Source organism: Fringilla coelebs (assembly GCF_963513975.1).
Source record: "Fringilla coelebs genome assembly, chromosome: 3".
Lineage (NCBI taxonomy): Eukaryota > Metazoa > Chordata > Aves > Passeriformes > Fringillidae > Fringilla > Fringilla coelebs.
Genome location: NC_140030.1, coordinates 678,606 through 706,387, shown reverse-complemented (window position 1 = coordinate 706,387; position 27,782 = coordinate 678,606). Strand labels below are relative to the sequence as shown.

Genomic DNA, 27,782 nt, shown 5'->3' with positions numbered 1-27,782 from the left:
GGGCACTGCCAGGGATCCAGGGGCAGCCCCAGCTGCTCTGGGCACCCTGTGCCAGGGCCTGCCCACCCTCACAGGGAACAATTCCCAATTCCCAAAATCCCAGATCCAAAATGGGATCTGATTCCCCTTCCCAGCCGTGCAGTGCCTGGGAATGAGCTCGGTGCCCTCGGCTGGCAATGGCTCCTGGTGGAGCTGGGAAGGGAACGGAGCCCCAGGAGGGGCTGAGGGAGCTGGGAAGGGAATGGAGCCCCAGGAGAGGCTGAGGGAGCTGGGAAGGGGCTCAGCCTGGAGAAAAGGAGGCTCAGGGGGAACCCTGTGGCTCTGCACAACTCCCTGACAGGAGGGGACAGCCGGGGGGGCTCGGGCTCTGCTCCCAGGGAACAGGGACAGGACAAGGGGAAATGGCCTCAGGCTGGGCCAGGGCAGGCTCAGGGTGGACACCAGGAGGAATTTCTGCATGGAAAGGGTGCTCAGGAACTGCCCAGGGAGGTTTGGAGTGCCCATCCCTGCAGGTGTCCCCTGGCTGTGGCACTGAGTGCCCTGGGGACAGGTTTGGAGTGCCCATCCCTGCAGGTGTCCCCTGGCTGTGGCACTGAGTGCCCTGGGGACAGGTTTGGAGTGCCCATCCCTGCAGGTGTCCCCTGCAGGTGTCCCCTGGCTGTGGCACTGAGTGCCCTGGGGACAGGTTTGGAGTGCCCATCCCTGCAGGTGTCCCCTGGCTGTGGCACTGAGTGCCCTGGGGACAGGTTTGGAGTGCCCATCCCTGCAGGTGTCACCTGGCTGTGGCACTGAGTGCCCTGGGGACAGGTTTGGAGTGCCCATCCCTGCAGGTGTCCCCTGGCTGTGGCACTGAGTGCCCTGGGCTGGGGACAGGCTGGGGTCAGGCACAGTTTGGGGTTTTCCAGCCTCGGGGATCCCGGGCTGCTGTGTCCCGGCCGTCCCCGTCCCTCGGGGTGCGTTTTCCTGGAGCTCTGCTCCGCTCTGGAGCCTCCTCTGGGGTTCTGTGGGGTCGGGTTCATCCCTGCTCCCCTGGGGTTCTGCTGCTCCGCTCCCTCCCTGTCCCAGCCCGTGCGGGGCAGGAGCTTCCCCTGCGCGGGATGGGATAATGGGGTGGGATAATGGGATAATGGGGTGGGATAATGGGATAATGGGGTGGGATAATGGGGTGGGATAATGGGATAATGGGGTGGGATAATGGGATGGGAGAGGATGGGATGGGATGATGGGATGGGATAATGGGATGGGATTATGGAGTGGGATGGGATGGGATGGGATGGGATGGGATGGGATGGGATGGGATGGGATGGGATGGGATGGGATAGAATGATGGGATGGGATAATGGGATGGGATGGGATGATGGGATGGAATGGGATAATGGGATGGAATGGTGGGATGTGATGGGATAATGGGATAGGATGGGGTGGGATGGGATGGGATAATGGAATGGGATGGGATGGGATGGGATGGGATGGAATGATGGGATGGGATGGGATGGGATAATGGAATGGAATGGGATAATGGAATGGGATGGGATGGGATAATGGAATGGGATGGGATGGAATGGGATGGGATGGGATGATAGGATGGGATGGAACGATGGGATGGGATGCTGGGCTGGGCTGGGAAGGGGAAGCAGGGCGTGGGAAGCCTGCCCTGCTGAACGCCGCGCTGGCAGCGGCTCTGCCCCAGCCCAGCCCCGGGAGAGCCCTCGGGGTGCGCGGCAGCCGCTCCCGCAGCGAGCCCGCATTGATGGGGGGTTCATTGTGTTTCCTTACAGATATTTTCTCTCAGATCTCAGATTCCACCGGGCTGCTGGTGTTCCCCAAGTTCGAGCAGTTCCTGCGCGAGGCGCTGAAGCTGCCCACGGCCGTGTTCGAGGGGCCCTCCTTCGGCTACACCGAGCACTCGGTGCGCACCTGCTTCCCCCAGCAGGTCAGCATGGGGGCTGGGGCTGGGGGATTGGGATTGGGGGCTGGGGGCAGGGACTGGGGTCTGGGGGATTGGGGGATTGGGGTCTGGGGGCAGGGACTGGGGTCTGGGGGATTGGGGGATTGGGGGCTGGGGGCAGGGACTGGGGTCTGGGGGATTGGGATTGGGGGATTGGGGGCTGGGATTGGGGTCTGGGGTCAGGGATTGGGGGATTGGCAGCAGGGACTGGGGGATTGGGGCAGGGACTGGGGAGGGATTGGGGCTGGGATGGGGGGATTGGGGCTGGGATGGGGGTCTGGGGGCAGGGATTGGGGGATTGGGGCTGGGACTGGGGGATTGGGATTAGGGATTGGGGTCTGGTGGCTGGGAGGGGGGGCTGGGGGCAGGGATTGGGGGATTGAGGTCAGGGACTGGGGGATTGGGATTAGGGATTGGGGTCTGGGGGCTGGGACTAGGGTCTGGGGGCAGGGAGGGGGGGCTGGGGGCAGGGACTGGGGGATTGGGGATTTGGAGCCTTGGATTTGGGATTTGGGATTTGGGATCTGGGATTGGGGATTTGGGGATTGGGGATTGGGGATTGATTTAGGGTCTGGGACTCGGGATTGGGGATCAGGGATTTGAGGTCTGGGATTGGGGGTCTGGGATTTGGGGATTGGAGGTCTGGGGTCTGTGATTGGGGATCGGGGATTCAGGATTAGGGATTTGGGGTCGGGGGTTCAGGACTGGGGATTTGGGATTGGGGATCAGGGATTTGGGGTCGGGGGTTCAGGACTGGGGATTTGGGATTGGGGGTCAGGGATTTGGGATGGGGGGTTCAGGACTGGGGATTTGGGATCAGGGATTCAGGATTGGGGATTTGGGATTGGGGATCAGGGATTCAGGGTTGGGGTTCAGGATTGGGGATTTGGGATTGGGGATCAGGGGTTTGGGGATCTGGGATTCAGGATTGCGGATCAGGGATTTGGGATCGGGGGTTCAGGATTGGGGGTCTGGGATTGGGGGTCAGGGATTTGGGGATCTGGGATTCAGGATTGGGGGTCTGGGATTGGGGATCAGGGATTTGGGATGGGGGATTTGGGGTCTATGACTGGGGATCTGGGATTCAGGAATGGGGGGTTCAGGATTGGGGATTTGGGATTCCCAGGGCACCAGGGTCCCTGGGTCCCCTGTACAGCCCACGCCCTTTGGAGCAGCCCAGAACCAGCAGCTGAAGGATTTTCTGCCCTTTCAGTCGATTCCCCTCCCGGCAGGGCCCCCCGTTCCCCACCAGAATTCCAGGAATGACTCATTCCTTTCCCAAACACAAACCACGCCACTCTCAGCATTTCCCTTGATCTTCCAAAGATCTTTCACCGTGTAAGACAATCAGTTTAACGAGTCACTCCCAGGATCTGTTCAAAATAAACCCCTTCTATGCACCAGTTTAGTTTTAAATCCAAATACAAATCCAGTACAATACAAATTGCAGCTGTATTTCAATTGTTCCAATGGTTTGTTTCTCGTTTGAGGTAGTGTAAATAATGTCACTAACCCTAAAATCAACTGTAAACATGAACTTGAGTGATCTTAGGCCTAAAATGAAACGTTTGGACTCTGGGTGGGCATGATGGTGCTCCAGCAGAGACATTTCTGCAGCATTGGATGCAAAATTTATCGCGACTAAATATAAGTTCATTAGCAATTAGCTAAAATCAGAAGGCTGATTTATTATTATAGTATAATATAATAAATATAATATAATAAATATGATATGATATGATATGATATGATATAATATGATATGATATGATATAATTAATATAATAATACAATACAATATGTTATAACGTTATAATGTTATAATGTTATATTTTATTATAATGTTATATATATTATTATATATGTATAATATAATATAATATAATATAATATAATATAATATAATATAATATAATATAATATAATATAATATAATATAATATAATATAATATAATATAATATGTTATACTGTCATATTATAATATAATATAATATAATATAACATAATATAATATAATATAATATAATATAATATAATATAATATAATATGTTATACTGTCATATTATATTATATTATATTATATTATATTATATTATAATTATATTCTGAAGGTATACTAAAAAAAGGATACCTCAGAAGGCCAGACAAGAACGACAATCAAACCCCCGACTCAGAGAGTCTGACACAGCTGCCTGTGACTGACCATTAATTAAAAACAACTCCCATCTTTGGATAAACAATCCCCAGGCCACATTCCAGAAAAGCAAACCCTGGAGAAGCTGCGGCCTCACCTTCTCGGGATGGGAATCCCTGGGGGATTTTCCCAGAGGGTTCCCGGCCCACCTTCTCGGGATGGGAATCCTGGCCCGGGGGATTTTCAGGCGGTGTCCCGGGGTGTTCCCGGCTCGGGGGATGTTCAGGCGGTGTCCCGGGGGTTCCCGGCCCGGGGGATGTTCAGGTGGTGTCCCAGGGGTTCCCGGCTCGGGGGATGTTCAGGCGGTGTCCCGGGGTTCCCGGCCGGAGCCGGGCAGGGCAGGGCGGGCAGCGCTCTCCCTGCATTGCTCGCTGTGCTCTCCCTGCAGAGGAAGGTGATGCTCAACACGTTCCTGGACACGCTGACGGCCGACCCTCCTCCGCAGTGCCTCGTCTGGCTGCCCCTCATGCACCGACTGGCCCACGTGGAGAACGGTAAATGCGGGATTGTCCTGCGGGAGCGCGGCGGGGCTGGGCGGGACCGGGGAATGCGCCGGGATGGGCAGTGCCTCCACCCGGGATAAACCTGGGAATGCCACGGGATGGGCAGTGCCTTCACCCGGGATAAACCTGGGAATGCCCCGGGATGGGCAGTGCCTTCACCCGGGATAAACCTGGGAATGCCCACAGTGCCTTCAGGGTTAAACCTGGGAATGCCCCGGGATGGGCAGTGCCTTCACCCGGGATAAACCGGGGAATGCCCCGGGATGGGCAGTGCCTTCACCCGGGATAAACCTGGGAATGCCCACAGTGCCTCCACCAGGGCTGAACCTGGGAATGCCCCGGGATGGGCAGTGCCTTCACCCGGGATAAACCTGGGAATGCCCACAGTGCCTCCACCAGGGCTGAACCTGGGAATGCCCCGGGATGGGCAGTGCCTTCACCCGGGATAAACCTGGGAATGCCCCGGGATGGGCAGTGCCTCCTCCAGGGCTGAACCTGGGAATGCCCCGGGATGGGCAGTGCCTTCACCTGGGATAAACCTGGGAATGCCCCGGGATGGGCAGTGCCTCCACCCGGGATAAACCTGGGAATGCCCACAGTGCCTCCACCAGGGCTGAACCCGGGAATGCTCCGGGACTGGCAGTGCCTTCAGGGCTGAACCTGGGAATGCCACGGGATGGGCAGTGCCTTCAGGGCTGAACCTGGGAATGCTCCGGGACCTGGGAATGCTCCGGGACCTGGGAATGCCCCGTGACCAGCAGTGCCTCCAGGGCTGAACCTGGGAATGCCCCGGGACCGGCAGTGCCCTTAGGGCTGAACCTGGGAATGCTCCGGGACCTGGGAATGCTCCGGGACCTGGGAATGCCCCGGGACCGGCAGTGCCAGTAGAAGAAGCTTCCCAGTAGAAGCAGCTGCTGTTCCTCTACTTCCGTGGAAGTAGGAGCAGCGGAGCAAAAGCTAAATTGGTGTCAGAATCTCCAGATTATATCTGGGTAGGAATGCTTGGCTCCTCCCTCTGGGCAGAGCATCTCACAATGGGATGCTATAGTTCTTATCAGTCATGTGGTGACATTCAATAGCCCCTTATCAGCAGATGTCCCCTGTTGATTATGATCACTCAGGAAGAGAGATAAGGAGCATTGTGACACCAGACAGCTGCCATACAGATGGCAATAGAACACATCTTGCCTCGCAATCTGGAACATGCCCTCACCCCCCTGAGTGCTGAAGGAGCTGGGGAGGGTCTGGGAGCTCCAGTGGGGTGGGACGTTCCAGGTTTACCAAAAACTGCCTGCAAGTTTGCGTTTGTTTGTTTCTGTCGCAGTCTTCCACCCCGTGGAGTGCTCGTACTGCCACTGTGAGAGCATGATGGGCTTCAGGTACCGCTGCCAGCAGTGCCACAACTACCAGCTGTGCCAGAACTGCTTCTGGAGGGGCCACGCCAGCGGCCCCCACAGCAACCAGCACCAGATGAAGGAGCACTCCTCCTGGGTAAGGGCACTGCTCCTGGGAAAGGGCTGCCTCCAGGGCAGGGGCACTCCTCCTGGGTCAGGGCACTGCTCTTGGGGGTCAGGGCACTGCTCCTGGGTCAGGGCACTGCTCCTGGGAAAGGGCTTCCTTCAGGGCAGGGCACTCCTGGGTCAGGGTACTCCTTGTGCATCAGGGCACTGCTCCTGGGCAGGGCAAAGGGCTTCCTGCAGGGCAGGGCACTCCTTGTGGATCAGGGGCACTGCTGGGTCAGGACAATCCTTGGTCAGGGCATTCCTCCAGGGCAAGGCACTCCTCCTGGGTCAGGGCACTGCTCTTGGGGGTCAGGGCACTGCTCCTGGGTAAGGGCCTCCAGGGTCAGGGCATTCCTCCAGGTCAGGGGCACTCCTGGGTCAGGGAACTGTTCCTGGACCGGAATATTGCTCCTGAGGGTCAGGGCACTGCTCCTGGGAAAGGGCTTCCTCCAGGGCAGGGCACTCCTTGTAGGTCAGGGCACTCCTCCTGGGCAGGAAACCTCCTCGTGGGGGTCAGGGACACTTCTTGTGGCTCAGGGGCACTGCTCTGGGTCAGGGCATTCCTCCTGGGGGTCAGGGCACTCCTCCTGGGTAAGAGCCTCCCCCTGGGCAGGGCAAAGAGCTTCCTCCAGGGCAGGGCACTCCTTGTGGCTCAGGGGCACTGCTGGGTCAGGGGACTCCTCCCGGGCAGGGCAGGGTAGGGGGGCCTGGACATCAGCAGGGATTGATTGAATGGGTAATTACTGGTGCTAATTACCAGTAATTGCCAGAGGCTGCACCTCCAGGGCAGGGCAGGCTGGACATCAGCAGGAGTCGGTTCTATGGGTAATTAATTACTGGTGTTAATTATCAGTAATTGCCAGAGGCTGCCCCTCCAGGGCAGGGCGGGCTGGACATCAGCAGGGATTGATTGAATGGGTAATTACTGGTGCTAATTATCAGTAATTGAGGCTGCACCTCCAGGGCAGGGCAGGCTGGACATCAGCAGGAATCGGTTCTATGGGTAATTAATTACTGGTGTTAATTATCAGTAATTGCCAGAGGCTGCCCCTCCAGGGCAGGGCGGGCTGGACATCAGCAGGAGTCGGTTCTATGGTAATTACTGGTGCTAATTATCGGTAATTGCCAGGGCTGATGGTGTGTGCTGTAGCTCCTGTTCGAGCCAGTGGTAATCTGAATTTTCATTTGTGTCCCCCGGGATCCGGCCCCAGTTGCACTCCGGAGGGTGGTGCACAGCAGTAATTAATTGCAGAGCTGTAATTAGCCAGGGCTGCCCCGTCCTGGGGGGTGTCAGTGAGGGGGAGCAGCGGGAGGAGCTGCCAGGTGCTCTCTGAGCCCCCCTCACCGCGGAATTACGGAATTGTTCAGGTTGGGAAATCCATCCCCAGGGCCTCACGTCACTGCTGGGAGCTGGGTGAGCACAGCAGGGTCCCAGAATTGATTCTGTGAGTCCGTGTGGGATTGAAACCCCATTTTTGGTCACTCCTGGGGGTGTGGCAGCACCTGTCACCAGCGCTGCAAGGACCCGGAATGACCAATCCTGTGAGGGCATTCAGTGTGAGGATCAGAGAAACAAAAAGAGTTTAATCTGTGTCTTGGAAGACACTTAGATTAATGTAAAAGTGTAATTGTAAAAATACAGTGTAAAAATGCAATGCACAGACATTCAGCAGAAAAATCATAAATGTGTGTTTCTACAATTGTAAGAAGATATAATATATATATTATATATATACATACATAATATATATATATTATATTATATTATATTATATTATATTATATTATATTATATTATATTATATTATATTATATTATATTATATTATATTATATTATATATATTATAGAATAGAATATTAGAATATATATTATAGAATATTAATGAATATATATAATATATATATTATATATATTCTATAATTGTGAGTAAGAATATATAATATATATATTCTTTATTTATATATGTATATATATTATATTATATTATATTATATTATATTATATTATATTATATTATATTATATTATATTATATTATATTATATTATATTATATTATATTATATTATATTATATTATATTATATAATATTAGAATATATATTATAGAATATTAATGAATATATAATATATATATTTATATATATATTCTATAATTGTGAGTAAGAATACATAATAATATAATTTGAGTAAGAGCCTTAAGTAAGAGAGAAACTTCACGGGGTGAAATGGTACAGGGTTTATAATGCAGGGGTGAGGTTGTGTGGAATAAATTGAGAGTTGAATATCTGTCTAAGAAATAAACCTAAAATCTCACAGCCTCTGAGATGAATATCTGTCTAAGAAATAAATCCTTCTTGTCTAAGAAATAAATCCTTCTTAGCTTGAAAACAGTCCCATACCTTCATAATAATAATAGTAATAATTTAGTAGTAGTAGTAGTAGTACTAGTACCACTAGTACTAGTACTACTAGTACTACTAGTACTACTACTACTAATATAAGTAAAATAATAATATAAGTAAAATAATTATAATAATGATAATTATTATGATGATAATAATAATAATAATAATAATAATAATAATAATAATAATAATAATAATAATAATAATAATAATAATAATAATAATAATAATAAAGTAATAATTCAGCACCCCTGAGCTGTAGAAGGAGGTGAAGTCACCCCTGCCTGCCCCAGCCCTGCCCCACCTTGGCTTGGGCTGAAAAGGACAGAAATGGGGCGAGTGGCTGCTCCTGCCCTCAAAATGCCCCTCTGTGTTCGGAGCGATGTGAACATCCTTTATTGGGGAGGGATTCACTCCCCAGAGAGCCCCAGGTAATTGGTTTGTTTCCTGATCTTCCATCACTTTGTTGAAAATTTCAATTCCCGCCATCAGAGCCCTTCAAAGCCTGCCAGAACTCGTTCCCAGGGCCCTGATTCCCAGGAGCCCTGGGCATTCCTGCCCCAGGTGTGTGTGTGCCTGCCCCAGGTGTGTGTGTGCTGCCCCAGGTGTGTATGTGTGCCTGCCCCAGGTGTGTGTGCCTGCCCCAGGTGTGTGTGTGCTGCCCCAGGTGTGTGTGTACCTGCCCCAGGTGTGTGTGTGCTGCCCCAGGTGTGTGTGTGCCTGCCCCAGGTGTGTGTGTGCCTGCCCCAGGTGTGTGTGTACCTGCCCCAGGTGTGTGTGTACCTGCCCCAGGTGTGTGTGTGTGTGTGTGTGTGCCTGCCCCAGGTGTGTGTGTGCCTGCCCCAGGTGTGTGTGCCTGCCCCAGGTGTGTGTGTGCCTGCCCCAGGTGTGTGTGTGCTGCCCCAGGTGTGTGTGTGCCTGCCCCAGGTGTGTGTGTACCTGCCCCAGGTGTGTGTGTACCTGCTCCAGGTGTGTGTGCCTGCCCCAGGTGTGTGTGCCTGCCCCAGGTCCTGTGAGGTGTCTTTTCACCTCATTGAGGAGAGAAACTTGTGGGCTTCTTTCCTTTTTGAGGGGACAAAGGACAGTTTCAACAGGGTGACATTCCTATACTCACCTGTGCTTGTTCCCCCAGAAATCCTGGGCTCACCTGTGCCTGTTCCCCCCAAAACCCCCAGGCTCACCTGTGCTGTTCCCCAGCCATCCCAGGCTCCCCTGTGCTGTCTCACCTGTGCAATCCTCCCTCACCTGTGCAATCCCCTCTCACCTGTGCAGTCCCCTCTCACCTGTGCAATCCCATCTCACCTGTGCAATCCCATCTCACCTGTGCAGTCCCCTCTCACCTGTGCAGCCCCTCTCCCCTGTTCTGTCTCACCTGTTCTGTCTCACCTGTCCCCTCTCACCTGTGTGTCCCCAGAAATCCCCAGCCAAGAAGCTGACCCACACCATCAGCCCCTCTCACCTGTGCAATCCCCTCTCCCCTGTTCTGTCTCACCTGTCCCCCCTCACCTGTCCCCTCTCACCTGTCCCCCCAGAAATCGCCTGCCAAGAAGCTGACCCATGCCATCAGCCCCTCTCCCCTGTTCTGTCTCACCTGTGCTATCTCACCTGTCCCCCCTCACCTGCTCTGTCTCAGCTGTCCCCTCTCACCTGTCCCCCCTCACCTGTGTCCCCAGAAATCGCCTGCCAAGAAGCTGACCCACGCCATCAGCCCCTCTCACCTGTGCAATCCCCATCTCACCTGTGCTATCTCACCTGTGCTATCTCACCTGTCCCCCCTCACCTGTCCCCTCTCACCTGTCCCCTCCCCTGTCCCCAGAAATCCCCAGCCAAGAAGCTGACCCACGCCATCAGCCGCTCTCTGGGCTGTGTGCCCAGCCGGGACCCGCCGCGCCCGCTGTTCCCCGAGCAGCCCGAGAGACCCCTGGACCTGGCCCACATCGTGTGAGTACCTGGGACCCCTCCCCACTCTGAGACCCCTCCCCAGAGCCCCTCCTGACCCCTGGACCTGGCCCACATCGTGTGAGTACCTGGGACCCCTCCCCACCCTGAGACCCCTCCCCACCCTGAGCCCCTCCTGACCCCTGGACCTGGCCCACATCGTGTACCTGGGACCCCTCCCCACCCTGAGCCCCTCCTGAGACCCCTCCTGACCCACATCGTGTGAGTACCCGGGACCCCTCCCCACCCTGAGACCCCTCCCCAGAGCCCCTCCTGACCCCTGGACCTGCCCCACATCGTGTGAGTACCTGGGACCCCTCCCCACCCTGAGACCCCTCCCCAGAGCCCCTCCTGACCCCTGGACCTGCCCCACATCGTGTGAGTACCTGGGACCCCTCCCCACCCCTGAGCCCCCCTGAGCCCATCCTGACCCCTGGACCTGCCCCACATCGTGTGAGTACCCGGGACCCCTCCCCAGAGCCCCCTCCCCACCCTGAGACCCCTCCCCAGAGCCCCTCCTGGCCCACATCATGTGAGTACCTGGGACCCCTCCCCACCCTGAGACCCCTCCCCACCCTGAGCACCTCCTGAGCCCCCCCTGAGCCCCCAGACCTGCTCCACATCGTGTGAGTACCTGAGACCCCTCCCCACCCCTGAGCCCCCCCGAGCCCCCCTGAGCCCCTCCTGAGCCCTGGACCTGGCCCACATCGTGTGAGTACCTGAGACCCCCTGAGCCCCCTCCCCAGACCTGGGCTGGGGGCAGGGAGCAGCCCTGGGCCTGCGGTGGGTTTCAGGTTTTTCTTCTGTGTCGGTGTAAGTGTTTCTGCTGTTTCTCTAAGTGTTTCAGGTTTTTCTTCTCTTCTGTGTCAGTGTAAATGTTTCCGGTTTTTCTCTGGTGTGTCAGTGTTAGTGTTTCAGGTTTTTCTCTGCTGTTTTTCTAAGTGTTTCAGGTTTTTCTCTGCTGTTTCTCTAAGTGTTTCAGGTTTTTCTCTGCTGTTTCTCTAAGTGTTTCAGGTTTTTCTCTGCTGTTTTTCTAAGTGTTTCAGGTTTTTCTCTGCTGTTTCTCTAAGTGTTTCAGGTTTTTCTCTGCTGTTTCTGTAAATGTTTCTCTGGAGAACCTTCTGGGCTGTGCTCCTGAGGGGTCTCAGGGCTGCAGGGGGGGTTTGGTGCAGCTGCAGCCAGGCCTGGCTGTGTCCTGCCCGTCCCCTCCCTGTCCCCAGCAGTGGCACCAGTGGCTCCCTGTGTTGGACCAGGCTCTGATTTCTCATTTATTGTAAATGGAATTGGATCAGCAGTGCCGGGGCTCAGCCCCGGGGCCTTGGCCTCCCGTCCCTGTCCCTGTCCCCTCTCCATGGCACCGTTGTCACCCTGCTGTTGTCACCCCCTGTGTGTGGAGCTGCTGGGTGGGTGGGATGGCAAACCAAGCACTGCTGTTGGCTGGAGCAGCCTGAGGCAGCTCTGCTTCCCCACTTTGTCAGGTTTCACCTCAAAAGTAAAAACTGAGAGACAAAGACCCAACCCAGCCGAAGTCAGTCTGCAGATAAACCCTGGTGTCCTCCAGAGGCTGGGAAAGCTGCTCCCATCAGTGGGAGAGGGCGAGGAGGAGGAGGAGCAGCACTGGGATCCAGGGGAGGGGAGCACCCCCATTCCCACGGGAGCCTGAGGGAGAGGGGAGCTGAGCTCTGCTGCTGTTTGGGCACCAGGATCCCCAGCTGGGGCTGTGCACAGATCACCCAGGGACAGGACTGCTGGGAAGGTGCCTGGAGCTGGTTTATATCCCAGCATCAGCCTCATTCCATGGTTGTGGCAGTGGGAAGGTGCCTGGAGCTGGTTTATATCCCAGCATCAGCCTCATTCCATGGGGATGGCAGTGGGAAGGTGCCTGGAGCTGGTTTATATCCCAGCACCAGCCTCATTCCATGGGGATGGCAGTGGGAAGATGTCCCATTATGACAATGGGAAGGTGCCAGCAGCTCCCATCCCAGGAGCAGACACAGAGCTCAGTGTCACACCTCACTTTAAAACTGTTTTGACCAGTCACCCAAAGCCAGAGCACACTGACAGTGGTTCCATCCAACCCCTACAAGCACAGCTGCCTTTGGTTGAACAATTTTTGCTTATTTCAAATCCAGCACCTGCTTGTGGGCCTTAAACACAATGCTCAGAGCTCCTTGATCAAGCTTAGAACTCCCTAATATCTCACTAGATAAACTTTTCTGCAGTTTAGGGAGTTATTCTAGACAAGCCTTGATACACAGACCACTGTTCTATTTGTCCTTTTCTACTTCTTCTGTAATTTTCCTGCTGACCAATCTCATGGCTCCTGCTCAGCTCCAATCTCACTTCTGCTGTCTCTGAGCCTGCCTCTTGCAGCTTTCCCAAACCCTCTGATTTTATGGATTCCCACACTTTGAGCTGGTTTATTTCCCAGCTTCAGCCTCATTCCATGGTTGTGACAATGGGAAGGTGCCAGCAGCTCCTATCCCAGGAGCAGACACAGAGCTCAGTGTCACACCTCACTTTAAAACTGTTTTGCCCAATCTCACACAGCCAGAGCACACTGACAGTGGTTCCATCCAACCACTACAAGCACAGGTACCATTGGTTAAACAATTTTTGCTTATTTCAAATCCAGCACCTGCTTGTGGGCCTTAAACACAATGCACAGAGCTCCTTGATCAAGCTTAGAACTCCCTGATATTTTGCTAGATAAACTTTTCTGTAGCTTAGGGACAGGACAAGGGGAAATGGCCTCAGGCTGGGCCAGGGCAGGCTCAGGGTGGACACCAGGAGGAATTTCTGCATGGAAAGGGTGCTCAGGCCTTGGCACTGCCCAGGGAGGTTTGGAGTGCCCATCCCTGCAGGTGTCACCTGGCTGTGGCACTGAGTGCCCTGGGGACAGGTTTGGAGTGCCCATCCCTGCAGGTGTCCCCTGGCTGTGGCACTGAGTGCCCAGGGAGGTTTGGAGTGCCCATCCCTGCAGGTGTCACCTGGCTGTGGCACTGAGTGCCCTGGGGACAGGTTTGTAGTGCCCATCCCTGCAGGTGTCCCCTGGCTGTGGCACTGAGTGCCCAGGGAGGTTTGGAGTGCCCATCCCTGCAGGTGTCCCCTGGCTGTGGCACTGAGTGCCCTGGGGACAGGTTTGGAGTGCCCATCCCTGCAGGTGTCCCCTGGCTGTGGCACTGAGTGCCCTGGGGACAGGTTTGGAGTGCCCATCCCTGCAGGTGTCCCCTGGCTGTGGCACTGAGTGCCCTGGGCTGGGGACAGGGTGGGATCAGGCACAGCTGGGGCTGGGAAGGATTTTCCTTTTCAGGGGTTGGTTCTGTGTGTGGGTGGGAGTCCCTGGCTCCTGGAGGGTAATTCCAATTCCATGCAGGTGATGTTTGGGGTCAGGTGTCAGCTCAGAGGCACCTGCTGGCTGGGTGTGCTGGGTGAAGCACAGGTGGGGTTGGCATGGATCTCTTCTCCTGCAGGAATCATTTCCAGCGCTCCATCTCTGTGGGGTTTGGGGTATGACTCCAGACTCTCCTAATGCAAATTGCTGACATTAAATCTTTGATTTTAAAGGGCAATGGAGGTGGCACAGCCACCCCAGGGCAGGGCTGGGTGGGAGATTGGGAATGGGGAATTGTTCCCTGGCACAGGGTGCCCTCCCTGGGTCCCTGGCAGTGCCCAGGGCCAGGCTGGACACTGGCACACCCTGGCACAGTGGCAGTGTCCCTGCCATGGCAGGGCTGGCCCTGGCTGGGCTCTGAGCTCCCTTCCCACCCAGCCCAGCTGCATCCTGTGATCCCAAGGTGCTGCTGCCTGCCATGGCTCCGGGCTGGGCTTCTGATTCTCAGCACACAAATCCTCTGGGCTGCACATCTGGGGGGTTCAAGGGGAAAACTGAGCTCTGGGCAGATCCTGGAGCCACTGCCAGGGCCTGGAGGGGCTCCAGGAGAGCTGCAGAGGGACTGGGGACAAGGATGGAGGGACAGACCCAGGGAATGGCTCTCAGTGCCAGAGGGCAGGGCTGGATGGAGATTGGGAATGGGGAATTGTTCCCTGTGAGGGTGGGCAGGGCTGGCACAGGGTGCCCTCCCTGGACCCCTGGCAGTGCCCAGGGCCAGGCTGGACACTGGCACACCCTGGCACAGTGGCAGTGTCCCTGCCATGGCAGGAGCAACCTGGGAGTTTGGTTTTTCCAGGAGTGGGTTTTCCACTCTCCCACTGCAGAGCTGGGGCAGGACAGGAGCAGGGACAGGATCTGGGAGCAGGGACAGGATCTGGGAGCAGGGACAGGATCTGGGGGCAGGGACAGCATCTGGGGGCTGAAGCAGAATCTGGGAGCGGGGACAGGATCTGGGAGCAGGGACAGGATCTGGGGGCTGGAGCAGAAGCAGAGGCAGGAGCAGGGACAGGATCTGGGAGCAGGGACAGGATCTGGGATCTGGAGCAGGATCTGGGATCTGTAGCAGAATCTGGGAGTGGGGACAGGATCTGGGGGCTGGAGCAGGGACAGGAGCAGAGGCAGGAGAAGGATGTGTAACAAGAGCAGGATCTGGGATCTGGAGCAGGATCTGGGAGCAGGGACAGGAGCTGGGGGCTGGGACTGGAGCAGAGGCAAGAGCAGGATCTGGGGGCTGGAGCAGGATATAGGAGCAGGGACAGGATCTGGGATCTGGAGCAGGATCTGGGAGCAGGGACAGGAGCAGAGGCAGGAGCAGGATCTGGGATCTGGAGCAGGATATAGGAGCAGGGACAGGATCTGGGAGCAGGGACAGGATCTGGGATCTGGAGAAGGAGCTAGGAGCAGGGACAGGAGCAGGGACAGGAGCTGGGATCTGGAGCAGGATCTGGGGGCTGGAGCAGAGGCAGGAGCAGGATCTGTAGCAAGAGCAGAATCTGGGAGCAGGGACAGGAGCAGAGGCAAGAGCAGGAGCAGGGACAGGATTTGGGGGCTGGAGCAGGATTTCAGAGCGGGGACAGGAGCAGGGGGCTGGAGCAGGAGCTGGGAGCAGGGGCAGGGACAGGATCTGTAGCAAGAGCAGGATCTGGGAGCAGGAGCAGGAGTTGGGAGCAGGGACAGGAGCTGGGATCTGGAGAAGGATCTGGGAGCGGGGACAGGAGCAGAGGCAGGAGCAGGGACTGGGAGCAGGGACAGGATCTGGGATCTGGAGCAGGATCTGGAGCAGGATCTGGAGCAGGATCTGGGAGCAGGGACAAGATCTGGGATCTGGAGCAGGATGTGGGATCTGGAGCAGGGACAGGATCTGGAGCAGATGTGTCTTCAAGGTCCCCCCCAGGCCAGGCCTGTCTGGGGCTGGTTCTGGTTTTAGCACTGCTTGGAACTGGGCTTGGGACAGACCCACAGGGCTGGGGGAGCTGGGGTTGGGGTTGGGGTTTGGGTTTGGGGTTTGGGTTTGGGTTTGGGGTTTGGGTTTGGGTTTGGGGTTTGGGGTTTGGGATTTGGGGTTGGGTTTGGGGTTGGGTTTGGGATTTGGGTTTGGGGTTTGGGGTTTGGGATTGGGGTTTGGGGTTTGGGATTTGGATTTGGGTTTGGGGTTTGGGTTTGGGATTTGGGTTTGGGATTTGGGTTTGGGGTTTGGGGTTTGGGTTTGGGGTTTGGGGTTTGGGTTTGGGGTTTCGGTTTGGGGTTTGGGTTTGGGTTTGGGGTTTGGGGTTTGGGATTTGGGGTTGGGTTTGGGGTTTGGGATTGGGGTTTGGGGTTTGGGATTTGGATTTGGGTTTGGGGTTTGGGTTTGGGATTTGGGTTTGGGATTTGGGTTTGGGGTTTGGGTTTGGGGTTTGGGTTTGGCATTGGGGTTTGGGTTTGGGTTTTGGGTTTGGGGGTTGGGGTTTGGGGTTGGGGTTTGGGTTTGGGGTTTGGCTCGGCCGCTCTGGGGGTGCCCAGGCCCCATCCCAGGGTGCAGGGATCTCTGTCAGAGGCACTTGGTGAATCCCTGATAATTCAGGGAAGGGATCCTCCCTGCCAGCCTGGGGCACGGAATTCCCAGAGGGATCCCTGGCAGTGCCCAGGGCTGGGCTGGGGCAGGGCAGGGGTCCCTGCCCGTGGCACTGGGGGGGTTCAGGAGGATATCCCCCCTAAAGCCCGGCTTGTCCTCTCCCCTCGCTGTGGGTGAATATTGGGTGTGGAAGATGAATTTTGTACTTTTATAGTAATTTATTTTAAATTAACTGATGAATATTGGGTGTGAAGGATGAAGTTTTGTACTTTTATAGTAATTTATTATAAATTAACTGATGGATATTGGGTGTGGAAGATTAATTTTGTACTTTTATAGTGATATATTTTAAATTAACTGATGAATATTGGGTGTGGAAGATGAAGTTTTGTACTTTTCTGTTAATTTATTTTAAATGAACTGATGAATATGGGGTGGATTTAGAAAACATTTGTAAGAAATGAAAACTTAAAAAGCAAAATTAAAACTAAAACTAAAATTAAAAAAAATAAATTAAAAATATTATGTTTTGGGGCAGTTGCTGTGAAAACTTAAAAAGCAGGAAAACAAAATAAAACTTCAAAAACATTGAAAAAATAATGTAAAAAATAATAATAAGATGTATTTTGAGGCAGTTGCTGCAAAAAATTAAGAAGCAGGAAAATTAAAACTAAAGCTAAAATTAAAAAAAAAAATTAAAAATATTATAAGATATTTTGGGGCAGTTGCTGTGAAAACTTAAAAAGCAGGAAAATTAAAACTTAAACTAAAAAAAAAAGAAAAAAATTTTAAAAATTAATAATAATAAGACATATTTTGAGGCAGTTGCTGTGAAAACTTAAAAAGCAGGAAAATTAAAACTAAAACTAGAAACAAAAAGGAAAAAATTATTTAAAAAATAAATAATAATAATAACAACACATATTTTGAGGGATTTGCAAAAATTGAAAAAATAATTGAAAAAAAAATAGACATATTTTGAGGCAGTTGCTGAGAAAACTTTAAAAGCAGGAAAATTAAAACTAAAATTAAAAAAATAATTGAAATAGTAATAATAAATAATAATTAGACATATTTTGAGGCAGTTGCTGCGAAAACCTAAAACGCAGGAAAATTAAAACAAAAAAACCCCCAAAATTAAAAAAATAATTTTAAATAATTAAAAAAAATAATAATAGTAACGCATATTTTGAGGCAGTTGCTGCAAAAACTTAAAAAGCAGGAAAATTAAAACAAAAAACCTCAACAATTTAAAAAATAATTTAAAAAATAATTTAAAAAATAATAATAATTAGACATATTTTGAGGCAGTTGCTGTGAAATCCTAAAAACCAGGAAAATTAAAACCAATAAATACCCCCAAAATTTAAAAAATCATTTAAAAAATAATTTAAAAAAAATAATTAGACATATTTTGAGGCAGTTGCTGCGAAAACTTAAAAAGCCGGAAAATTCAAATTAAAACAAAACCAAAACTAGAAAAAGGCTTGAGAAATGAAGACCAGCAGGAACCGGCCCCGCGTTGAGGGCGGCTCCCCCAGCCCCGGGCGCGTTCCCGGGCGCGTTCCCGGGCCCTGCGCGCTCCCGCGCGGCCGCGTTGCCATGGAGACGGCGCGGTGCGCGCCCCCGCCATGGAGCCGGGCCGGGATGAGCGGCGGCGGCCGCGGGCACCGGGCGGCGCAGGTGGGTGTCCCGGGCCGGCCCGAGCCCCCGGGGCCGCTCCGGTTCCTCCGGGAGCCCCCGGGGCCGCTCCGGTTCCTCCGGGGCCGCTCCGGTTCCTCCGGGAGCCCCCGGGGCCGCTCCGGTTCCTCCGGGAGCCTCCGGGGTCGCTCCGGTTCCCCCGGGGCCGCTCCGGTTCCTCCGGGGCCGCTCCGGTTCCTCCGGGGTCGCTCCGGTTCCTCCGGGGCCGCTCCGGTTCCTCCGGGAGCCCCCGGGGCCGCTCCGGTTCCTCCGGGGCCGCTCCGGTTCCTCCGGGAGCCCCCGGGGCCGCTCCGGTTCCTCCGGGAGCCTCCGGGGTCGCTCCGGTTCCCCCGGGGCCGCTCCGGTTCCTCCGGGGCCGCTCCGGTTCCCCCGGCCCGGCTCGGCCCGGCTCGGCCCGGGGCAGCGGCGGCGCCGGTCCGGAGCGGGGTCCGGCGGCTGGAACGGCCCCGGGGCGGCTGCGGAGCCGCGGCGGCGCTCGGGGCCGGGCTGGGTGGGCTGGAACCGTGTAGGGTCGGCTCCGAACCGTGTAGGGTCGGCTCTGGACCGTGTAGGGTCGGTTCTGAACTGTGTAGGGTCGGTTCCGAACCGCGTAGGGTCAGTTCTGAACCGTGTAGGGTCGGTTCTGAACTGTGTAGGGTCAGCTCTCTGAGCCGTGTAGGGTCGGCTCTGAGCTGTGTAGGGTCGGTTCCGAACCGTGTAGGGTGGGCTCCGAGCTGTGTAGGGTCGGCTTTCTGAGCCGTGTAGGGTCGGCTCTCTGAGCCGTGTAGGGTCGGTTCTGCACCGTGTAGGGTCGGGTCTGAGCTGTGTAGGGTCGGCTCTGAGCTGTGCAGGGTCGGTTCCGAGCTTTGTAGGGTCTGCTCTGAACCGTGTAGGATCGGTTCTCTGAGCTTTGTGGGATCGGCTCCGAGCTTTGTGGGGTCGGTTCCGAGCTGTGCGGGGTCGGTTCCGAGCTGTGCGGGGTCGGCTCCCGGCGCTTGGTGGGATCGGCTCTCAGAGCTTTATGGGATCGGCTCTCAGAGCCCTGCAGGATCGGCTCTCAGAGCCCTGCAGGATCGGCTCCGAGGGATGCGGGAACAGCTCGGAGGGACGGAGGAGCCCTCCGGAAAGGGATGGAGGGGCCGGGGGGGATGGAGGGGCTGCTCGGACAGGGGTGAGTGAGCTCGGGGTGTGTTCGGGACGTGCTCGGGGTATGTTTGGGGTGAGCTCAGTGTGGTTTTGGGTGTTTTTTGGGTGGTTTTCGGGTGTTCTCAGGCTGTTCTTGGGGTGAACTTGAGGTGAGCTCAGGGTGTGCTCCGGGCATGTTTGGGGTGGTTTTAGGGTATGCCCGCGGTATGTTTGGGTTGAGCTCAGGGTGTTTTGGGGGTTTTTTTTGGTGGTTTTGGGTGTTTTGGGGTGTTCTCAGGCTGTTCTCATGCTGTTCTCGGGGTGTTTTTGGGGTGAGCTCGGGGTGTGCTCATGGCATGTTTGGGGTGTTTTTGGGGTGTGCCCGGGATATGTTTTGGCTGTTCACGGGCTGTTCTCAGGCTCTCTGTCCGGGCAGCCCGGCACAGGGAACTCCCCGATCGCTCCGGGCTGAACAGGGCAGAGCCCCCTCCCCTCCGCAGGGTGGGCAGAGCAGAGCCCCCTCCTCTCCCCAGGGTGGGCAGGGCAGAGCCCCCTCCCCTCCCCAGGATGGGTTGAGCAGGGCAGGGCAGAGCAGAGCAGAGCCCCCTCCCCAGGGCACGGCAGAGCCCCCTCCCCTCCGCAGGGTGGGCAGGGCAGAGCCCCCTCCCCAGGGCAGCGCAGAGCAGAGCAGAGCCCCCTCCCCTCCCCAGGGCAGGGCAGAGCCCCCTCCCCTCCCCAGGATGGGCTGAGCAGGGCAGGGCAGAGCCCCCTCCCCTCCTCCGCCGCCTTTCCCGGTGCTTGCGGCTCCATCCCGGGGGATGCGGGTCAGGTTTCCCGGCCCGGCCCGCAGAGGGGCTCGGGGCTCGGGGCTCGGTGACCCCTGCCCGGTGCTGCCGCTCCCTTTCCCGGCCGCTCCCCGCCCCGCTGGGGATGAGCACCGACAGGGACGGGCTGTGGGATAAAATCCAGCAGGGGTTCGGGGATAAAGCGGCTCCGAAACTCGGCGGTCCGGGCAGTAAATTGCACTGATCGTCCGCAGGTGTTGCAGCAGTCCTCAGGGGCTGATCTTCCTCAGTTCTCATCTCTAAAATCCCAATTAGCTGTTTAGATTCTCGGCTTTGTGATTGCTCCTTAACTTCTCTTTAATTTATTTCTGACAACCCGAGCAGAATCACCTTCGACTCTCCTTAAAATCGCCGCAAACCCCGTGAAATTAACGCTGAAATTTGCCATTCCTGCTGCTAAAACCCCCTGGAATTGCAGTTTTCCCGAGGCCAGGTCAATCCCTGAGCCTCCTGCCCCGGCACACGGAGCAGGCAGGCAGGGAGGCGCTGTCAGATCCCGACACCTTTGAGATGTTCCCCTTTGCCAAAAACCCAGGCTGCTATTTTTGGGTCAGACGTCTTCAACCTGCATTGTTGCTGGGTCAGAAGTTGTTTGTGATCCTTCTCTGCCTCATTTGTCGGGATGGCTTCGGGCTGGGCAGCTCCAGGAGTACCAGGAGGGGGAAAAAGCGGCTCCATGGGGGCACCCGGGGGGCTCAGAGCTGAGCTGGGTGTGCCCAGGTGTGCCCAGGTGTGCCCAGGTGTGCCCAGGTGGGCAGGAGGGGTGGCAGCAGGGCCAGGGCAGTGCCTGTCCCCTGAGCTGGCACTGCTGGGGCACCTCCAGTGCTGGGGACAGCTCTGGGCCCCTCCTGACAGGAGAGACCTGGAGGGGCTGGAGCGTGTTCGGGGAAGGGAACAGAGCTGGGAAGGGAATGGAGCCCCAGGAGAGGCTGAGGGAGCTGGGAAGGGGCTCAGCCTGGAGAAAAGGAGGCTCAGGGGGGACCTTGTGGCTCTGCACAACTCACTGAGAGGAGGGGACAGCCAGGGGGACTCGGGCTCTGCTCCCAGAGAACAGGGACAGGACAAGGGGAAACGGCCTCAGGCTGGGCCAGGGCAGGCTCAGGGTGGACACCAGGAGGAATTTGTGCATGGAAAGGGTGGTCAGGAACTGCCCAGGGAGGTTTGGAGTGCCCATCCCTGCAGGTGTCCCCTGGCTGTGGCACTGAGTGCCCTGGGCTGGGGACAGGGTGGGATCAGGTGCAGGCTGGGGCTGGATGGGCTGGGAGGGTCCTGGCAGTGCTGGGCTCTCTCCCGGGGTGAATTCTGCTCTCTCAGGGTCCTGGCAGGGCTGGGCTCTCTCCCAAGGTGAATTCTGCTCTCTCAGGGTCCTGGCAGTGCTGGGCTCTCTCCTGGTATATTTTCTCCTCTCTAGCAGGATCCCTGTCCATTTTTGGGTTGTTTCCTTGTTTTTCTCCTCTCTAACAGGATCCCTGTTTGTCCTGGGTTGTTTTTCCCTTCTCTAGCAGGATCCCTGTCTGTTTCCTTTTGTATTTCCTGCTCTCTCACAGGATCCCTGTCTCTGCTGGATTATTTCCTTTTGTATTTTCTTGCCCTCTGACAGGATCCCTGTCTGTTTCCTTTTGTGTTTTCTCCTCTCTCACAGGATCCCTGTCCATTTTTGGGTTGTTTCCTTGTTTTCCTCCTCTCACAGGATCCCTGTTTGTCCTGGGCTGTTTCCTTTTGTATTTCCTCCTCTCTGACAGGATCCCTGTTTGTCCTGGGTTGTTTTTCCCTTCTCTAGCAGGATCCCTGTCCGTTTCCTTGTTGGTTTTCCTGCCCTCTGACGGGATCCCTGGCAGTGCTGGGCTGTCCCTGATGGTTTTTCTCCTCTCTGACAGTATCCTTGTCTGTTTCCTTTTGTATTTCCTGCCCTCTGACAGGATCCCTGGCAGTGCTGGGTTGTTTTTCTCTTTTCCAACAGGATCCCTGTCCGTTTCCTTTTGTATTTCCTGCTCTCTCACAGGCTCCCTGTCTCTGCTGGGTTATTTCCTTTTGTATTTTCTGTTCTCTGATGGGATCCCCGTCTGTTTCCTTGTGTGTTTCCTCCTCTCTAGCAGGATCCCTGTCCATTTTTGTGCTGTTTCCATGTTTTTTGTCCTGGGCTGTTTCCTTTTGTATTTCCTCCTCTCTGACAGGATCCCTGTTTGTCCTGGGTTGTTTTTCCCTTCTCTAGCAGGATCCCTGTCTGTTTCCTTGTTGGTTTTCCTGCCCTCTGACGGGATCCCTGTCTGTGTAGGGCTGTTTCCTTGTTTATTTTCTCCTCTCACAGGCTCCCTGTCCATGTTGGGCTGTTTCCTCTTGTATTTCCTCCTCTTTCACAGGATCCCTGTGTGTGCAGGGTTGTATTTCTCCTCTCTCATAGGATCCCTGTTTATCCTGGGTTATTTCCTTTTGTATTTCCTGCTCTCTGACAGGATCCCTGTCTGTTTCCTGGTGTATTTTCTCCTCTCTAGCAGGATCCCTGTCCATTTTTGTGCTGTTTCCTTGGTTTTTTTTTTTTGTCCTGCGTTGTTTCCTTTTGTATTTCCTGCTCTCTGACACAATCCCTGTTTGTTTTGGGTTATTTCCTGGGTATTTTTCTGTCTCTCACACTCTTCCCATGTGGTTTGGGTTGGTTTTGGCTGTTTTTCTGTCTCTCACAGTCTCCCCGAGTGTTTTGGGCTGCTTTTGGCAGTTTTTGGCTGTTTTCTGTCTCTCACAGTCTCCCTGTGTGTTTTGGGCCGTTTTTGGCAGTTTTTGGCTGTTTCCCCTCTCTCACACTCCCCGTGTGTTTTGGGTTGGTTTTTGGCAGTTTTTGGCCATTTTTGGCAGTTTTTGTCTGTTTCCCCTCTCTCACACTCTCCGTGTGTTTTTGGCTGGTTTTGGCCGTTTTTAGGCAGTTTTTGGCTGTTTCCCCTCTCTCACACCCCCGTGTGTTTTGGGTTGTTTTTGGCAGTTTTTGGGCTGGTTTTGGGCTGGTTTTTGGGCAGTTTTTGGCGGTTCCCCCCTCTCCCACCCCCGTGTGTTTTGGGTTGGTTTTGGCTCTTTTTGGGCAGTTTTTTGGGCCGTTTTTGGCAGTTTCCCTCTCTCACACCCCCCGTGTGTTTTGGGTTGTTTTTGGCCGTTTTTGGGCAGTTTTTGGCATTCCCCTCTCACCCCCCCGTGTGTTGCAGCCCCCCCAGGCCCGTGGCTAACATGAACGAGGCCCTGCTCACCCACGCGTCCTCGGGAGCGCCCACGCCCACCAAAAGGTACCGGGGCTCACCTGGGCAGGGCGGGGCGGGACGGGGGACGGGGGGGACAGAGGGACAGGGGGGACAGAGGGACAGGGGGGACGGGGGGGACAGAGGGACAGGGGGGACGGGGGGGACAGCTGGGCAGGGACAGGGGGGACAGAGGGACGGGGGGGACAGGGGGGCCAGCCGGGCAGGGACGGGGTGTGCTAGGTGTGCCAGCTGTGCCAGGTGTGCCAGCTGTGCTGGGGTGACAGGGTGTGCCAGCTGTGCCAGCTGGGCAGGGGGGTTCCAGGTGTGCCAGGTGTGCTGTGCCAGCTGCGCCAGGTGTGCCAGGTGTGCCAGGGGTTCCAGGTGTGCCAGCTGGGCAGGGACATAGGGTGCCAGCTGTGCCAGGTGTTCCAGCTAGGCAAGGGAGTTCCAGCTGTGCCGGGGGTTCCAGCTGTGCCAGCAGTGCCAGGTGTGCCAGCTGTGCCAGCAGTGCCAGGGGTTCCAGCTGTGCCAGGTGTGCTGTTCCAGCTGTGCTGGCAGGGTGCCCTGCAGAGGTGCCCCTCTCCTCTCCTCTCCAGGATTCTGTTCCCTGGGCTGGTGCCACCCGGCCGTGCCAGGGAGCTCCCAGCAGGTCTGGCCTTGGCCCAGCTGGGTCAGTGTGCCAGGTGCTGCTCTGTGTCCCCCACAGGGGTGCCAGCCCTGGCCCTCTGTCACCTCCCAGGGGTGCCAGCCCTGTCCCTGTCCTGTCCCTGTGTCTGTCCCTGTGCCCTGCCCAGGGGTGCCAGCCCTGTCCTGTCCCTCTCCCTGTCCCTGTGCCCCTCCCAGGTGTCCCAGCCCTGTCCCTGTCCCCATCCCTGTCCCCATCCCTGTCCCCGTCCCTGTCCCTGTCCTGTCCCTGTGTCCTTCCCAGGGGTGCCAGCCCTGCCCCTGCCCCTGTCCCATCCCATCCCCGGCCGTCCCCCGGTGTCCCCTCCCCGCAGCAGCAGCGCCCTCAGGGAGCCCTGTGCCGGATTTGCCGGAATTCACGGAGTTTTTGTTGTTTTCTGCTCTCCCCGCCCCGCCAGGTGCCAGCAGAGCGGCAGCCCCGAGCCGTGCCGGGAGGAGCACGCCCTGATTGCCGCCTTTGTCCGCCGCCTGCGGAGCGGGGCACGGTCAGTGCCGGCCCGGGGACACGGGGACACTGCGGGCGGCCCCGGCTCCCCCCGGGCCGGGCGCTGAGAGCGCTGAGAGCACTGAGAGCGCTGAGAGCCCTGAGAGCGCTGAGAGCGCTGAGAGCGCTGAGAGCCCTGAGAGCACTGAGAGCGCTGAGAGCGCTGAGAGCCCTGAGAGCGCTGAGAGCGCTGAGAGCGCTGAGAGCCCTGAGAGCGCTGAGAGCCCTGAGAGCCCTGAGAGCGCTGAGAGCCCTGAGAGCCCTGAGAGCCCTGAGAGCACTGAGAGCCCTGAGAGCGCTGAGAGCGCTGAGAGCGCTGAGAGCCCTGAGAGCCCTGAGAGCGCTGAGAGCCCTGAGAGCCCTGAGAGCGCTGAGAGCCCTGAGAGCGCTGAGAGCCCTGAGAGCGCTGAGAGCGCTGAGAGCGCTGAGAGCCCTGAGAGCCCTGAGAGCCCTGAGAGCGCTGAGAGCGCTGAGAGCGCTGAGAGCGCTGAGAGCCCTGAGAGCGCTGAGAGCGCTGAGAGTGCTGAGAGCCCTGAGAGCGCTGAGAGCCCTGAGAGCGCTGAGAGCGCTGAGAGCCCTGAGAGCCCTGAGAGCGCTGAGAGCGCTGAGAGTGCTGAGAGCCCTGAGAGCGCTGAGAGCCCTGAGAGCGCTGAGAGCACTGAGAGCCCTGAGAGCCCTGAGAGCCCTGAGAGCACTGAGAGAGCACTGAGAGAGCCCTGAGAGCCCTGAGAGCGCTGAGAGCCCTGAGAGCCCTGAGTGCGCTGAGAGCGCTGAGAGCGCTGAGAGCGCTGAGAGCGCTGAGAGCCCTGAGAGCCCTGAGAGCCCTGAGAGCCCTGAGAGCACTGAGAGAGCACTGAGAGAGCCCTGAGAGCCCTGAGAGCGCTGAGAGCACTGAGAGCCCTGAGAGCCCTGAGAGCCCTGAGAGCCCTGAGAGCGCTGAGAGCGCTGAGAGCCCTGAGAGCCCTGAGAGCCCTGAGAGCGCTGAGAGCGCTGAGAGCCCTGAGAGCGCTGAGAGCCCTGAGAGCGCTGAGAGCGCTGAGAGCGCTGAGAGCGCTGAGAGCACTGAGAGCCCTGAGAGCGCTGAGAGGGCTGAGAGCGCTGAGAGCCCTGAGAGCGCTGAGAGCCCTGAGAGCGCTGAGAGGGCTGAGAGCGCTGCCCTGAGAGCGCTGAGAGCGCTGAGAGCACTGAGAGCGCTGAGAGCGCTGAGAGCGCTGAGAGCGCTGAGAGCCCTGAGAGCGCTGAGAGCCCTGAGAGCCCTGAGAGCGCTGAGAGCGCTGAGAGCGCTGAGAGCGCTGAGAGCCCTGAGAGCCCTGAGAGCCCTGAGAGCGCTGAGAGCGCTGAGAGCACTGAGAGCCCTGAGAGCACTGAGAGCGCTGAGAGCCCTGAGAGCCCTGAGAGCGCTGAGAGCGCTGAGAGCGCTGAGAGCGCTGAGAGCGCTGAGAGCCCTGAGAGCGCTGAGAGCCCTGAGAGCCCTGAGAGCGCTGAGAGCCCTGAGAGCCCTGAGAGCCCTGAGAGCCCTGAGAGCCCTGAGAGCCCTCCCTCGGACCTGCCCGACCCCGGCGGGGCCGTTCCTGCGGCTCCCCTGGGACACGGCTGGGATGTCATCCCAAATTCCCCTGCTGGGATCTCACCTTTCCCCCTGCTGGGATCTCATCTTCTTCCCCTGCTGGGATCTCACCCCAAATTCCCCTGCTGGAATCTCACCCCAAACTTCCCCTGCTGGGATCTCACCCCAAATTCCCCTGCTGGGATCTCATCTTCTTCCCCTGCTGGGATCCACCCCAAACTTCCCCTGCTGGGATCTCACCCCAAATTCCCCCTGCTGGGATCTCATCTTCTTCCCCAAACTTCTCCCTGCTGGGATCTCACCTTTCCCCCTGCTGGAATCTCGGGGTTTTTTCCCCAAAATTCTCCCTGTTGGATTCTCACCTTTTCCCCTGCTGGAATCTCATCTTCTTCCCCAAAATTCCCCCTGCTGGAATCTCAGATTTGCCCCTGCTGGAATCTCATCTTTCCCCCTGTTGGAATCACGCCTTTTCCCCCATATTTCCCCCACTGGAATCTCAGATTTCCCCCTGCTGGAATCTCGGGGTTTTTTTCCCCCAATTTCCTCATGTTGGAATCTCATCTTCCCCCCTGCTGGAATCTTATCTTCTTCCCCAAAATTCCCCCTGCTGGAATCTCATTTTTTTCCCCAGATCTCCCCCTGCTGGAATCTCATTTTTTTCCCCAGATCTCCCCCTGCTGGAATCTCATTTTTTTCCCCAGATCTCCCCCTGCTGGAATCTCATCTCTCCCAAATTCCCCCATGTTGGAATCTCATCTTTTCCCCTGTTGGAATCTCATCTTTTCCCCCAAATTTTCCCCCTGCTGGAATCTCAGATTTCCCCCTGCTGGAATCTCATTTTTCCCCAAAATTCCCCTGCTGGAATCTCAGATTTCCTCCTACTGGAATCTCATCTTCCCCCAAATCCTCCTGGAGGGTCCCCTGAATGTCCCCTGAGTGTCCCCTGTCCCTCAATGCCCCCTGGGTGTCCCCTCTCCCTGAGTGTCCCCTGTCCCCTGAATGTCCCCTGAGTGTCCCCTTTCCCTGGGTGTCCCCTGGGTGTCCCCTTTCCCTGAGTGTCCCCATTCCTTGAGTGTCCCCCCAGCTGTCCCCTGTCCCTGACTGTCCCCCATCCCTGAGTGTCCCCTGTCCCTGAGTGTCCCCCAGCTGTCCCCTATCCCTGCAAGGCCCCTGGGTGTCCTCTCCTCCCTCAGTGTCCCCTGTCCCTGAATGTCCCCTTTCCCTGAGTGTCCCCCATTCCTGAGTGTCCCCCGTCCCTGGCTGTCCCCCTCCCTGAGTGTCTCCTGAGTGTCCCCTGGGTGTCCCCTTTCCTTCAGTGTCCCCCATCCCTGAGTGTCCCCTGTCCCTGAGTGTCCCCTGAGTGTCCCCCTCCCTGAGTGTCCCCTGAGTGTCCCCTGTCCCTGAGTGTCCCCTGAGTGTCCCCCTCCCTGGCTGTCCCCTGTCCCCTCTGGCTGGCACAGGGACCTCTCCTGGCACCCCTTTCCCCTCTTCCTGCCGTGCCAGTCCCGTCCCAGCCCATTCCCTTCCCTGTCACCTCCTGCTGGCCTGGGAGGAGGGCACAGCCTGTCCCCGAGGTCCCCTGGGGCCCTTTGCTGTCCCCCCAGGGGCACTGTCCCCAGCCCAGGTGTGTGACCTGCCCCTGGCACAGGGCAAGGTGGCCCTGCCACAGCAGGGGTGGCACTGGCCGGGCTCTGGGGACCCTTCCCAGGCACAGCGGGCTGGGGGCCCTG

At 56.3% G+C, this 27,782-nt stretch overlaps 1 protein-coding gene across 1 annotated transcript in view; it reads left to right on the top strand.

Moving 5' to 3' along the window:
* The window catches only part of DTNB (dystrobrevin beta), a 173,493-nt gene that overhangs the window by 40,524 nt on the left and 105,187 nt on the right, over window positions 1-27,782 (top strand). Inside the window, exons 7-12 of the mRNA XM_084201896.1 lie at window positions 1,779-1,933; window positions 4,534-4,639; window positions 5,973-6,139; window positions 10,374-10,498; window positions 23,285-23,362; window positions 24,400-24,486. Of these exons, the coding sequence (XP_084058022.1) occupies window positions 1,779-1,933; window positions 4,534-4,639; window positions 5,973-6,139; window positions 10,374-10,498; window positions 23,285-23,362; window positions 24,400-24,486 (718 nt within the window). The remainder of the gene's footprint in view (window positions 1-1,778; window positions 1,934-4,533; window positions 4,640-5,972; window positions 6,140-10,373; window positions 10,499-23,284; window positions 23,363-24,399; window positions 24,487-27,782) is intronic.